General features: G+C 41.2%; 2 protein-coding genes across 7 annotated transcripts in view; one reads left to right on the forward strand and one right to left on the reverse strand.

Annotated features, from left to right (window-relative positions):
• LOC121303196 (cytosolic purine 5'-nucleotidase-like) overlaps nucleotides 1-16047 on the reverse strand; it is a 118413-nt gene that overhangs the window by 68660 nt on the left and 33706 nt on the right. The window lies entirely within an intron of this gene.
• The window catches only part of LOC121303195 (sodium-dependent phosphate transporter 1-like), a 66775-nt gene continuing 60253 nt past the window's right edge, over nucleotides 9526-16047 (forward strand). Inside the window, exons 1-2 of one of the 4 annotated variants that reach the window (XM_041233745.1) lie at nucleotides 9526-9550; nucleotides 13902-14555. In XM_041233745.1, the coding sequence (XP_041089679.1) occupies nucleotides 14183-14555 (373 nt within the window). In that variant the 5' untranslated portion in view covers nucleotides 9526-9550; nucleotides 13902-14182. The other 3 variants (XM_041233742.1, XM_041233744.1, XM_041233743.1) reach the window with 3 other exon arrangements.

A 16047-nucleotide genomic window follows, 5' to 3' on the forward strand; every position in this document is an offset into this window, starting at 1 on the left:
ACAGGTTTGCTTATCATCAATGAGATTTAAAAATGGGGTTAGGGGATTTGAAAAGAAAGCTTTCAAATGATCAGATATGAGACTTGTCAGCTGATTCCTGTACTCTGTTTGTAAAATGCTGGTTATTTGTAATAACTGGGTGGGTCAGATCATGGGCATGGCAGGATTGACAGGCCCTGTGTCTCCAGAGGTATTTATGGGAAAGTATGCTGCCAGTGTATTGACTTCTGCCAGTGTCAGACAGAATGGGACGGCCAATTCAAAAGGCTATACCACGACAAGACAGGTCCTGTGGGAGTGGGGAAAAAGTGGGCATAGTCTCATCACCCTTACTACACAGTGCCATGCAACGTGATGAGTCAACAAGGTGGTAAAATGAGTCTGGTCACAGGAGCGTTCCCCTGCGCTCACCACCATTCTTTCAGGAACGCTGGGCAAGGAGAACAATGCACCAACGTTCTCTAGAATTACCATCAATGCTATTCCTCATTCTACATTAGGAACATGTGCGCTCTTAGAATGAAAACACCTGCCAACTGAATCTTGCTAACAGCTCTCTTTAAGTGAGATTGTTTAATATATTACACATTACTGCTTTATAAGTGACTGGGATTATCTTCACCTAGCATTATCAGTCATGTGATGTGTGTGTGTGTGTGTGTGTGTGTGTGTGTGTGTGTGTGTGTGTGTGTGTGTGTGCTACAGAAGGGTCTAAAAACTACTTTGCTATGTTTGATGGCAAAAATGTTATATTTAATATAGACAATGATTGGCCCTTAGTGGAACTACCAAGGGTGTGCATGCAGAAATGATCTTGTCTCTTGCCATCTTATTGTTTTTATTCCATTTGTTGAATCCTATATAGGCTCCCTTGTGCAACTGTGCTCATTTAAACACGACCCACGAGGGGGCCTGGACTCGATAAATGGAAAAGATAAGAATGTGGCATCAGAAGAGTTCATTTCCACAAGTATACCTTGGAGCAGTTCTATTAAAGGAGAAACAGCTTCCATAAGAAATATTTCATGCTTGATCATCACCTGTAAGCAAACATTCTCATCTGATAGAAATTTGTAAGTAACATGGTTTCTATCTTATTGCCCAAAATCCTGAATATTTCCTATAGGGTATATTTTCCTTATAAGAGGTTGGTGGCCTCTTTATGAAAAAATGACAATACATGTATTTAACAACACTAAACATGCATGTGATAATATTGCACTTTGCCATTTACATTGCACCATGTGCAGTATGCCTATTTTGGGTGGAGCAACATTTGGTTTGGGGTCAGGGGTGTGTGAAATGTGTCAGTCTAGCTCTGCAACCTGAGTCATACAGAGCTGTACAACACAACAACTGATTGCTTACACAGCCAAACTACACGCAGCTCACTCACAGCCACATGACGATCGCTGTAGTACAACAGGTCACCAAGGGTCAATGGAATACCTGCACGACTGGTTACTAAGCAACTGGTCTAAAGCATAAATAAGAAGACGTGTAATATTCACCTTTAAAGTGCTGCTGACAGATGTATTGTTCAGAACAAATCTATACTTTAGAACTGCTGTCTCCTGCGCTGCACAGTGCATTCCCCTGCAATATCTTTTACAGTTATTGTTTGCTAGCAGGTCTGGTCTGGCCTTGCTAACCCCCATGCCCTGTTCACTGGCTTCGAAATCTATACCCACAGCATGTATTCCTGAGCAGGCAGGCTCCAGACAGGCTCAACATGGTAGGACATGTGAGCATGAAGAAATACATTCATCTAGAGCTGCTCAAATCAAAAGGGAACAATAGAAAAACTAACTACAAGCAAATCAGACACAAAAGACTATATTCATTGAAGAAATGATGCCTTCTTGCTTTACTGGTAGTTTTCGAAGATTCAGTTTAAGACCTGTTGTAGTAGCCATTTTCTCTAGTAGTTGGTGAAATCTTCAATAAGACAGTTTAAGAACAATTAAGGATTTATAGGCTTTTTTTGTCTTTGCCAATTGAGTCCAATTGAGCAGGTTTGAGTTAAGCTTGAAATGCCCAATACCTCTCTGCACTGGATAGATTCTGACCCTGTATTTATTTCATTCTGTAAGTGTTTTTTTTTTTTGCTGCAGAAAAACCATACCCACACGACATGTGCATTCTCACAAAATGACAGGACTTGCAAATTATGCCAGGTTCCCATGTCGAGAGGTTCCAGTTTATAGAGGTGATCACACCAGTGTGTTCAGTAAGGATTTGGTTCCCATGTCGAGAGGTTCCAGTTTATAGAGGTGATCACACCAGTGTGTTCAGTAAGGATTTGGTTCCCGTGTTGTTCCAGTTTATAGAGGTGATCACACCAGTGTGTTCAGTAAGGATTTGGTTCCCGTGTTGTTCCAGTTTATAGAGGTGATCACACCAGTGTGTTCAGTAAGGATTTGGTTCCTGTGTTCAGGGGTTCCAGTTTATAGAGGTGATCACACCAGTGTGTTCAGTAGGGATTTGGTCGGGACCCCAGCAATATGCCTTTACAGAATGGGGGTATGTAGGGGGCTGGATTAGAGCAGTTTTACTGTATACTGAAACATATAATGTATATATTAAAAATCTGATGCTTTTCAAACCACTCTGGAGACTGAAACATGGAAACCCTGTCTTAATGAATTCAAGTAATGATGCATCTTAAAAACCCTTCTGTCAGCTTCCTATTGGAGTTTTGGCATCTTGTTATCAGATAATGTTATGTAAGAGTAAGCATATTGGGGATTATTATATAGTCACAGTTTTCCAATTCTAATTGTGTTTTCTGTATAACAATTCACATGGTACAAATGAAATGTAGATTTCTGCTTTATATGACCACGGTATTTACATCCATCGCTTCAGATCAACTGGATAGCCTCTGTTGTCTATTTAGAAATGACAAGGAAAAAGGGAGTTGAAGGAAGTAATTAGCTTATTATAAACAAAACACATGGCTCTGAATACAAGCCCTGACCAGAGTCCACTGCACTGTCACACATAATTAAAATAAAATGACAAACAAAGGTTAATCTCTACAATATTGTATAATAAAACTGGGGATTATAAAACTGCCTGACTTTTATGGTGTTCAATTTTATACTAAAATATATCTGTTTTATCTCAGTGGTATTTATCCATAGCATACCTTCCCAGTGGTGGTAGAACTACAGTACTTATTTCATAATCACATGGTTGAGATCAACATAATCGACTGGGTGGAGTAGTAACAAAAGGACATGAATGGCCCTTGTGTGCTGCACCATGTCTGCTGTGAATGGACTGCTTTGTAACACTTTTCTGTCTGTGCACTTCTTCTTCTTTTTTTCAAAGCGTTCAAATAGATTTGTCATTTTCCCTTTTTAGGAAACAGCATTAGATTTATTACAGTAATCCGGCACGCTGTCTAATCCCGCACAATCTTCTGGACAACGGACTGGTTTCGAATCAGAGATTATATGACATCGCCTTATAAGTGAAAAGGTTGTAATAAGAGAGAACCCCTGAAATTATAGAGCATTCATTTATACTAATGCTCTGCGGTGTACCATTGTAAAAGTACAATATAAGTATGGCCAATCACACAATTCTAAATGCAAGTATGGTAAATCACACATAACTATGGTCAGCCATGGACATTGTAAAGCACAGTAAAGGCATGAAGACTGCAAAATGACCACAAATGTATCATGGGAAACATTAAGGATAAGGATAAGATCAAGCTTTTAGTCACAGGACGGATGAAGAAACGACTCCCTAGCCAAGCTCTCTAGAATCAGCTGACACCAGACTAACACATTTCCACTCTGTTACCTTAATGGGAAATTCTAGAACACATCGTTTTAAGTTAGGTATCTTAAATAAAGATCTTATAACAATTCAATAGGCTAAACTATCTGCTGAAGTTCCTGTACAAAGTGACTGGCTGTTGGGACTGAGGGCTCATTTAACTGGATCACACTAACAAGCAGTGACACGCCCTACCACCAGACTACTGCAGAGGGGAGGTGCACTGGATCACACTAACAAGCAGTGACACGCCCTACCACCAGACCACTGCAGAGGGGGGCTGCACTGGATCACACTAACAAGCAGTGACACGCCCTACCACCAGACTACTGCAGAGGGGGGGTGCACTGGATCACAAAAACAAGCAGTGACACGCCCTACCACCAGACTACTGAACAGGGGGAGCGCAAAAACCAGAATGATTAAACCCAGGCTAAGTATCAATCAATATAACTCAAGTGAACAGTAAGCAAATCAACATAAGAAATAAACGTGCATAACAAGGACTAGCTTCCTTAAGTTAGTCGTTGATAGTCAGTTTATACTATATTAAAATAGTTGAAAAACACTCTAATCTCAGTAATAAGAATACAACTAAAATCATGTTATCAGTTAAAATGCTTAATTGGTTCAAATGCTCTACCACAGTATTAAAGGACACGCTGATAAGCGGGATTTTGCGTGTGGGCAGGGGGTGCCTTGAAACCGACGATTAGGGGCCCCTAGCAACTGCCCTTACACGCACACAGACTCACGTTGAATTGAATACTGTTAATAAATTAATGCTTCACATGGTTATTAAAGGTTTCTAGTTAATTATGTAACATTTATTAGAAATGATACACCACTACGTGCATACATTGACTCTCCATCATTGGTAAATTCTCTCTTCTAAAGAATCTGTTTTCATACGTACAGATACCTTTCCTGCTTTCGCGTCTTGTTGTCAATGTATCTGACGTTGTGTTTATTGCTGTTAACATGGAGAGAGAAAAGTTAAAGCAAAAAGAAAGGGAACATAAAAAGCACTTGCTTCGGCTTTATCATGAGTTCCCTTGACTCATTTTTTTTCACGAACACCAGTACCACAGGAAGCCGCTGTGAGTGACTCTGAAACTCTTGGAGAAACTACAGTTTGCACCAGACTGGCCGACAGCGACAGCTCCTCCAAAGGCACCCTTCTGGACACACAAGATAATATTGTGAGTCATTTTTCGATGGCTGATGATGAATATGGAACACCAGGCTACTTCAAGACATCCAGATGACATGAACCTGGCATTCAAATTAGACACTCAGGAGACTTGACTGATCCCTTTCTTTTCAAACACCAGACCCTAACCATTGCCATAGGACTCGCTCTGATCCAGTCTGGACTATGTCAACCTGGCTTGAAAGATGGCTATTCAGATTTTCCCTGCAATGATTATCATCAATGACGATTTAATGTCTCCAGGTACAGGCGTGCAGTGAACAGTACTTGACCAATAGACAGACACGGGCTTGTTTACTCACCGAAGTCAGGCTGTCTACATTGTTTGTGTTGTTGGCTCTTTGCCTAGAACATTACGGTGACAAATGGGCTGATCCAAATAGGGGGTTTCAAGTTTTAATAAGGAAATACAGAGGGTAGAGAAACATGAGCAATCCAAAATTCACCGTGAGGCAGAAAAAACATTCCTAATGATCAAGTACTGCATTACCCAAGACAATACAGTCATTCAGGGCTTGTTAAAGCTGAGAGAGCGCATTGAGAAGAATCGACAGGTGTTGAAAAGGCTGATTGCTACATTGGTTTTGGCACAGCATGAGTTTAGAACTGCTTAACGAACTTAAGAACATAAGAACATAAGAAAGTTTACAAACGAGAGGAGGCCATTCGGCCCATCTTGCTCGTTTGGTTGTTAGTAGCTTATTGATCCCAAAATCTCATCAAGCAGCTTCTTGAAGGATCCCAGGGTGTCAACTTGGACTAAATGTGAATTATATAAGGGGTCAAGCTTACGATGGAGCCAGGGTGATGTCCTGCCACCACTCAGGGCTCCACACAAGAGTAAAATAAACCTGCAGCTCAAAGGTCACTTATGTCCAGTGCTGTGCACAAAATTGAAATGCAATTCTGATTCACACAGCCTCATCCTCCATCACCGCTAAACTTGTATTTTGGCACTCTGGAAACGCTTTACTGCTTTTTGACCTCGAGTCTGCCAAGGTATAGAATTTTGGAGAAGCAAGAGAAAATTCGGAACAGTGCGGTTTTAACTTTGAAGAAGCTTTCGGACACCAGATGGGCTTCTAAAAAACAGACTACAGAGACAGTGCTGCACAGCATGTCCACAATCACTGAGGCCCTTCACAGGATTACTGAGCAGAGGGGCACTGCTCCAAAACTTGCTGCTGAGGCTCAGGGTCTATTGGCTACATTGGAGACTTCTAAATTTAAGTTTATGTTGACATTTTAAAACACAACCTTAAAAAAGGCTTTTGCCCTTTCAAATTATCTGCAACAAGAATCCATCGAGCTAAACACAGCCCTGGAGCTCCCTAACAATTGTGCATCAGAAATGAAAGCTGTGCTCAGAAAAGACCTTCGAGAACATGAAGATCCGGCAAAGGAAATAGCTAGAAGGGAAGAGTGTGCAAAAGAAAGTATTTTTTGATGAAATTGCTGAAGAGGAACCACTCACAGACAACAGAGACTGCTTCAAAGTTGGAATATTTTATTATGCGTTGGAAATGTTTGCGAAGCAGTTTGAGGAAAGGTTTACCAACTCTAGAAAAATGGCAAATGCATTCCTGGTGCCTAACCCAAGGCATATTTTTTATTCGAATTTGTTGGAGAATGTAAATAACTTGGCACAGTATTACTCTGATGATTTGGTAGATGATACTGTGGCTGATGAAATTTAAAAAGACCTCTTCTCTGACAAGAGTGAACTTTCCATTAATCAGATCCTCCCTTTCTTCATTGCCAACGACATGGAGCATGCTTTCCCCAAGTATGTTGTATTGGATTTATTTGACCATTCCAATAAGCAGCACCCAGGCAGAGCGAAGCTTCCGCTGTCTAAAAATGATCAAAAACCCACTTTCTAATTTGGCACTTCTGTTCATTGAAAGAGCTATGGCTGAAGGAATTGATTTTGAAAAAGTCGTCACTAAATGTTCTAATTTAAAGGAATGAAAAATCAAGCTGTAGAGGAGAACATTAAAACTAATTTATTTAAATGACCTTAGTTTAAAAAAAAAAATTGGTTCTTATTTTGAAACGCCAATTATTTACATTTTAAAACGAGACACAGACAAATCAACCCCTATTTTATTGAAATTGGACTGAACTGGCTTTATCAATACCCCTGGATTTATCAATAACTGTATAGCCTTTCACCAGTTGTATTAGGCTACAAACTATGTGGTATAAAAACAGGACAAGTTTGTGTTTATTTATTTTCCGTTCTTCAAGAAAAAATACATTGAACATGTGAGAATGTGGTTGATGTTGAACATGTGAGAATGTGGTTGATGTTGAACATGTGAGAATGTGGTTGATGTTGAACATGTGAGAATGTGGTTGATGTTGAACATGTGAGAATGTGGTTGATGTTGAACATGTGAGAATGTGGTTGATGTTGAACATGTGAGAATGTGGTTGATGTTGAACATGTGAGAATGTGGTTGATGTTGAACATGTGAGAATGTGGTTGATGTTGAACATGTGAGAATGTGGTTGATGTTGAACATGTGAGAATGTGGTTGATGTTGAACATGTGAGAATGTGGTTGATGTTGAACATGTGAGAATGTGGTTGATGTTGAACATGTGAGAATGTGGTTGATGTTGAACATGTGAGAATGTGGTTGATGTTGAACATGTGAGAATGTGGTTGATGTTGAACATGTGAGAATGTGGTTGATGTAGGCTATCTGTGCTGTCCGGACTTTGTACCCAGTGGTAGTGACATTACATTTGCTCATTGTCTGCTCAATTACGCTGAGTACATTGCCATTTGCAGAAGTTAAATTGGATTTTGCTCTGTTCTGGTGTGAAATTGCTTACTGCATACAGGTTAGTATTCAACTATAGAAACGAAGCACTTCATTTGTATCATGATCGTGACATTAGTAAATTGTGAGACAATTATCATGACAGTGCCCCCCCCCCCCCCCCCCCCCCCCCCCCATAAGAGAACGTGGGGGACCGTACTCTCCGAGGCAAGTTATGCGGGGACCTGTTCGATTTTCCATTATTAGTCAGTGGTTTGTATATCAGTCTCTCTTTGATACAGGAGAGGAAACTCGACGTGAGGTGCAGAGTGACTCACTAAAGCTGATTTCGAACTATTGATAATACGGATGCCTAGAGGGTCATCACGTGCAATAGACCCGGGCCCGACGACTTTCGATGGTACCCTGGGGACCCTTCCTAACCATGTCACGGTTTTTTCTGGCAAGGTTGGGGATCTCAAGCACAATAGAAAGAAAGAAACGCTGATGTACGGCTAAGTGAGCTGGGCTGAGTTGAGTGGGGGATGGAGGGGGGTGATGCTGGGACACCAGAATCACCATCGAGCCCTCTTGAGGTGTCGTGGGCTAGTCTACGAAACACTGAGGATGGAAGGTGCCCACTCGAAGACCCCAGAGATGTATCCTACTTAGCTCAATCCAAACGGTTGTCATGCTGATGTGCTGGGGAGACCGCACTGTGGTTGATCCCTGGAGCCAGCATCGCAGCCGTTGTGTGTGCTGATGTGCTGGGGAGGCAAAATAAGCTGATCCCTGGAGCCAGCATTACACTTCAGCAATCAACACCAGACAGAAGGATCTCTACATCATCAGATGGAAGGAAACGCAGATGGATGCAGAGGCAGATGGATCACATTAGTTTACTGTAAAGCTATGTCTTAGTTGGTGCTTATCTTGGAGAGCTGAGTTCAAATCAGCATGAAGTTTTAACATCTAGCCTCATGTAATGGAAATCACGGGACACAGAATGATCAATGTTGACACAACTTTGCCTGCCCTAGAATCTCTGTGAAATGAGGCCCCTGGATACAATCCAGGGGGACTCCTCAAAGCTTATCTGATAATAAAAACCCACTGCACTCCCGTTGCATTCATGTGCATGAATTCACCACTACTGGAAAACTACTGGCATGGCTCAATAAAGACAAGACTAGTAAACACACACCAGTGTCTGACACTCAAGTGTTTGTTCAAAAAGACAGAGCAGCCGAGCCAGACCCAAGCAGCTACACTTGGATGTCCGGGTGCGCCTTTTTTACGTCATGCTCTTGCCACACGCTGTTCACGCGCAGGATGCGTGGAGACCAAAAACAGTCTTATAAACATATTTTTTACTTTACAGACATAACAGGAGCACTGCCAGTCACATAATACTACTAATAAATGAACTTTCTTTTATACATTTTCCTTTTTAATTGCTTACGACAAACATAATTGTGGAACGATCCAGGGATTCTCCTCGTCACTCCGCACAATACCGACTCGAGTAATTCTTTTCCCGATACGGTTGTTCGTTGTTGAATGACCTATCTGTATACTTGCTGTTTTATTTATCGTTATTTATATTGACTTATTGTCCTTTCTATTATTCTGAATACGCAGCTGTATTACTCCAGCGCTGAGAGTTAGGTGGGAGGAGCCGGGGCTCGTCACCGGTGACGTGTCTGTCCGGCCGGTTCCACTTCCCCCGCCCTCTTCACCCTGCTATAAACCCTCGAGCGCGCTGCCTCACACAGGTAGGGAGAGAGCTAGAATTATTTGTTTTAAAGCGTATCGGATGTATTCTAGTTATTTTTAAAATACAAAATATTTTTCGGCGAGGTACTACGTTTTCATTGGAAAGGTTTTTCAGTTAAATTAAAGAAGCGGCATTTTGCGCTCTGAAGGCATCCCGCGCGCGCCCTGGTGCTGAAGCGGGCTCGAGGCTGCGGAGCTGTTTCTGAAGAGATCAAATAAACCGACTCGCTTCCAAACTAACCGTTTCTCATTGCCTTGGTGAGAGCTGCTGCTGCTTATTATTATTATTATTATTATTATTATTATTATTATTATTATTATTATTATTATTATTATTATTATTATGATGATGAAATGTTGTTTTTTTTGTTTTCTTTCAAATAGGCGTGTCTTATTCTTACTATCACTTTAGATCAAAAGCATTTTAGGGAGGGAGTCGTAATCTAAGAGTTGTTTTAATTATTTTGCCTGACAAGTTGTTGTTGTGAAGTGTGGATTTTTTTTTTTTTTTTTTATTGAATTTTTTTTTTTTTTTTTTTTTTTTAGCTTTGTTTTTCAATTAACAGGAGCGGTTAAATACATACACAAAGACACTAGATTTCAGGCCTGGTGAGGAACACAGTACACGTGTTGGATTTGACACACACACACACACACACGACACACACAGAGACACACACACAGAGACACACACAGAGTACACACACACACACACACACACACACACACACACACACACACACACACACACACACACACACACACACGCACACAGAGACACACACACACACAGACACACACAGACACACACAGACACACACAGACAGACACACACACACAGAGACACACACAGAGACACACACACAAACACACACACACACACACACACACAGAGACACACACAGAGAGACACACAGACACACAGAGACACACACAGAGAGACACACAGAGACACACACAGAGAGACACACACACACACATTTGGCAAGTGTATTATACTTGATAAACGTCTGCTGTTGTCTCGTACATTTTCATTGCTGTTTCTTCACATGCTTTGTTGTAAGTGTCCTCGCTTGGGAGGGCAGGGAGGAATTACCGTGGATGCTGCAGTTTACTGTATTGGTCATATTTGTACATTGTATAGCAATACACACAGCAGGCAACGTGTTTGTTTACCTCTAACTTCACAGGTTTTCTTTATTTTAATTTTGTATGGGAAGGAAAATGGAGTATATCGCCAGACCACATTGTAGTTCTGTGTTTTTTAATAAAATGGCTCCATTTCCTGTCTCATGAGAGGTCCCATTCAGTCCCTGCCAGCCATCCCAACAGGCGCCTGGCTGTGGATAATCCATACAGGAATAGTCTTCATAACGCCGGGTTTCGCTAACTGCAGTTGCAGTCGGACCACTCAATAATGGCACTGTAACAGTAGTTGTAATGATCCGTCAGATATTGTTAACTATATGGATAAACACAACCGCTTGGATAAAACTAGAGCTCGCACACATTGGGAGGAAACATATTTAACTGCGCGAACACTTGAGACACAATTAATCTATCTAAGTGGGCAAAATGTACCAGGTAGTTTACAGCGATGACGCATACAGTGGTAGCCAGCGGCGTGTCACGTTGTTAATTAGCCTGCAACAGTGTGTGTAAGCTCGGCTCGACCTGAAATCAAGTCCTGTCTTCATTTTGTTAGTTACACACCACTATAGTTTAGGGGTTAACCGAATGGATTCCTATGAAGGTGTTCTTGCCTCTTTAAATCATCCAGTCTGCTAGTGGCTAATCCTCACGGGGTACTGTGAGACACGGACACGTTTACATTCAGCTCGCAATTCGGGCCACATCATTTGGGAACTGGAGGGGGAGAGGCACAAGGGGTCTGACGGTAACCGGACATTCATTCAAAAACCAGGGCAGCACAGAGAGGCCAAGCTGCAATTCAGAACTGGCACTGACTAGAAATATGCTCTTTTAAGATAAGTACATTTGACATGTACTCAATTTTAGGACGTATATCTGGATTTAAAAATAGTTTAAGGAGGATTTTTTTATTTTTTAATTGAACGCGAATGTTAAAAGGCGGATGTTACTACAGTGGGATGTTTTTGCTGGCACGAAGATAGCTGCGCTTCTGCCAGTACAGCTACGTTATTATTATTATTTATTATTATTATTATTATTATTATTATTATTATTATTTTTTTTAAATAGAACTATCCATTTTCCTTTCTCTAAACTTAATAAAATGCACATCCCGATCTTCATCTCTGATGTTGAGCTATTGGGAGCAGGGTTCTTGCTGGCTGTAAGTACATTTGTACTGGTAGAGAAATTCACAAAGGGCTGCTGCCAGTAGATTTTCTGCTGGTTCTCCTAGCCGCTCTGACATTATAAAAGGATTGTACTGCCCGATCCCACCCGAACTAGCACACGCAAGTGGAGACAGTTAAATTGGAGAAGGGTAATTGCAATCGTTTGGAAACGGAAGCTGTTTCCGTTTAGTGTAATTATTAATAACGTTTGACAGCTCGAAGCCGGAGCGAACCGGTTTTTCTCGCTAGACATTCGCATATGTGTTTCAGGCATTGCACAATGCTTTATTTCCTCTGTGAATGTTGTTTGTGTTTTATTAGCCTGGCCGCAGGGTCGGTTTAAATAATCAGTCTGGACACTTCTACAGTGTTTTGGAAAGGGAAATGTCAAACCTACGGCTAAGGTCGTTGCGGTATAACGGGGTAATTACTGTCTCAAAATACGTCCAGAGGGGGTGGGAAAGGATTTGGTTGACCACTAGGATAAATAGCTTTTCTGACTACTCGGAAAACAAGTGTCGTTTTTGGTACAGTAACTTGGTGAGTGTTGTAACGCTGCCAAGCTTGCAGAACATTTAAACACAATGCAGAGATGTTGGCAATGACGCCTCGGTCTAGGACAAGAGTTGGCGTTAATCGTATTGCTGTATTTCCTGAATGAGCGCTCAAGTAACAACATCTTTATTTCTCAAATTAGAATAAGAGGACGTTACAATAGGCGGGAAGATTTTTAAATGTATTTACCAATGTTTTTTTTAAGACAATGGGATTTATAATGTATTCACCCCTGCGGCTTCCTTGAAGTGCAGATCTGGTTTTATCCGCTTTATTACCATCTCTCGCTGTGGTGCTGCGTATCATTAAAGCGGAACAGCGCGTTTGTTCAGAGCGGTGTATGGCGCTCTTGCTTGCGCCTTTGTTCAGAGCGGTGTATGGCGCTCTTGCTTGCGCCTTTGTTCAGAGCGGTGTATGGCGCTCTTGCTTGCGCCTTTGTTCAGAGCGGTGTATGGCGCTCTTGCTTGCGCCTTTGTTCAGAGCGGTGTATGGTGCTCTTGCTTGCGCCTTTGTTCAGAGCGGTGTATGGTGCTCTTGCTTGCGCCTTTGTTCAGAGCGGTGTATGGTGCTCTTGCTTGCGCCTTTGTTCAGAGCGGTGTATGGTGCTCTTGCTTGCGCCTTTGTTCAGAGCGGTGTATGGTGCTCTTGCTTGCGCCTTTGTTCAGAGCGGTGTATGGTGCTCTTGCTTGCGCCTTTGTTCAGAGCGGTGTATGGTGCTCTTGCTTGGGCGTTTGTTCAGAGCTGTGTATGGTGCTCTTGCTTTGCTTATCAGTAAGGGGATTTTCTTTGTCTTAATAGGAAGAATGCTGAGCTCTGCCATGACTGACCATGCATATTTAACTTGGGCACATCCTCTACCGCTTGGTAGTGCTCAAAACAGGCGACTCTGCTGCAGCAAATAACAATGAACATTTTCCCGTCTTTAGGATAAAGTTAGCATTTCTTGCCAGCTGCTTAATGTGTGCCTTTTATAGTGTGGGACTAATTTCAGAGCTGTTCAGTTTCATTAATTGCATACAGAGCATGTGTTTTCAAGCCTAGTGGGGATGCTAAATAGGCGTTCCCATTTTTAATTTGCAATGAAGTTATCTCTGGAGTTAAAACCCAAACATCCTTGTATGGTGAATAACAATCATCAAGAATTGACAGGTAGAATCTCTATGCCATTCATTGGGATTCCTGCTATAATAGTCACAAAGGATCCCAATCACAACACAGCCCTCCCACAGAAAGGCTGAAATCAGAGTAGCAGAATCACCACTTAAATTAATTTTTGCATAAAACCTAGGATCTTGAAACAGTCAGTTCTGCCTCGGAGTGTATCCCCTTATCTTGTGCTCAGTCCATCCTGTAGTTGCTGCTTAACTGTTGCTCTCTGTTGCTGTTTATTGTAATGCATTTAAGACCAGTAAGTGTTGACCAGGTGGAAGTTTAAAGGAATTATTAATTTTTTAAATTTTATTTCTTTCAGGATGAAGAATCTTTCATCTCCAGCGTTTTCTGCAAAATGAATGTTTGTTCGATCTTTCTAACTGCCCAGAGCCAAAGAAACTTTCTTGTAAAGACTAGTATACGCAGAGGATAGCAGTAACTCCCACCCCACCCAACACCCACATATTATATTGCTATTCAAAACAAATACATATCCTTAAAGTTTACATTTAATTTTTTATAGAAAAAATATTTATTGAAATCAAAGCATTCATACCTAGAAGATATTTATTTTGTTAAATCTTGATTTTATAAATCTATATGTATTTGTACACCAAGATTGTGAAAATGGAATCGACGGCTATGGCAGGTTTTGTGTCCACTACTCTGGCGTCTCTGACTCTGGGGCCTCTGGAGGATTATCTCTGGTTGTTGGTAGTCGGCTTCATCATTGCATTTGTCCTGGCGTTTTCTGTTGGTGCCAACGATGTGGCAAACTCCTTTGGCACAGCTGTTGGCTCGGGCGTGGTGACCCTGCGACAGGCCTGCATCCTGGCAACGGTGTTTGAAACGGTTGGCTCAGTGTTGCTGGGAGCGAAAGTGAGTGAGACAATCCGCAACGGAATCATCGATGTCCAGATGTACAACACCTCCCAGCATGAATTAATGGCTGGGTCTGTCAGTGCCATGTTCGGTGAGTTGCCTTGTTCCTCCATAGGAGTATTACTACCAATGAGCAGGTTTTTGTTTTTCATTAAATGTTTGCACTGAACAAAGAACATGAGCTTGCTACCCTAACACCACTGTAGCTTGTTGCACTGTGTGAAAAATCCCAGTTTTTGTGTCCAGTTAATGTTTTATGAATGGTGTTTTCTTAAGTGCTGCACTTGACAGTACATTTACTCAGGTCGCGTTAACACAAAATTATGCAAAATAAGTGAATTGGACGGTAAAAATATTTTGTCTTTTTATTCACAGAATGGAAAAGGGATGCAGACATGCATCTTCGTAGTAATCCTATTACACTGCAGCAAAATGACCATAAAATACTTGCTTGTTTTTTAAACAATAAATAAAAAAAAAAAAAAAAACTTGTTCTGCAATGTAACAGCCTTGATTGAAGGTACACTCCAATCCTGTCGGTGGCAGCATTAAGCATCATTAATGGCTTACACAGCAATATAAAGGATAGTTATTTAGCTGTTTCTGGCGCCAGACCTGTGTCTCTGACCATATGCAGTTGTCGGTCAGAGTTTTTTTGCTAAGCAGTCAGCATCTTGACTACAAGTGTAGTCATCTTCACGGAACACCTCTTAGAGAATGCTTTCCCTAAGGAAACACTTTCGGTGAAACTGATTTTTCCCATTGTAAATGCTCTCGCTAAAGGAACAGAAACTTTGCTTAAAAGGACATCTTCTTGACACCAATAACAATTCGTTCACTACGGATACAGTACTGTTTTTTAGCCTGATAAGTGATTTATTCAGTCTTTTCAAAAGCGACTTGTCATCACAGGTGTCTCGAGGCACACCGATTTGGTTTATTAAATCTTTGCAGAACCGCCGTCAAATCTGACATGTTTTGTATTTTGATTTTCACAACTGCACCTCACTGCTACAAAATGGCATGCACAGACAAAACGAAATGCGGCAGTGTTTCTCGTGCTACAAAAAATTAGAAATTGTTCGTGCTTGTGAAAAAAACCTGAATTGGACACAAGTTGCTGAGCATTTTGCAACACTGCTTGGAATCCCGTCTTGTCATGGGATCAGTCTACTGTTAGTCTATACTAGCATAAAGAAAAGTGTCTGTATATTCATATGTATGTCTATGCACAGAGAGTGTTTCCTCTGATATAGCAAAGAGTTTAAACGTTCATAAAAATGCACATCCCTGCAGTTTCTTCGCCTTTGTGTAACAACTGATCGTTTAGTATCTGACGGATGAGACACAAAATTGTGGGCATGTGTGTTTCAGGAATGCATTAACAGAAAAGCTACCTCTGTGACCTCTTTTTAATTTAAAAAAATAAGGCTTGTAAAACTTTAATTCAGTATACAATGCACTGATTCTTGCCTGCCAGATTTTGGAATAAGCAAAGCAAAATCAGCAATCTATTCACTATATAGCAACTCCTAATAAATTAATTATTACCCCCAGTGTGAAGTGTGTGCTATGGAATGCTC

This window comes from Polyodon spathula, chromosome 31 (assembly GCF_017654505.1).
Source record: "Polyodon spathula isolate WHYD16114869_AA chromosome 31, ASM1765450v1, whole genome shotgun sequence".
NCBI classification, from domain to species: Eukaryota; Metazoa; Chordata; class Actinopteri; order Acipenseriformes; family Polyodontidae; genus Polyodon; species Polyodon spathula.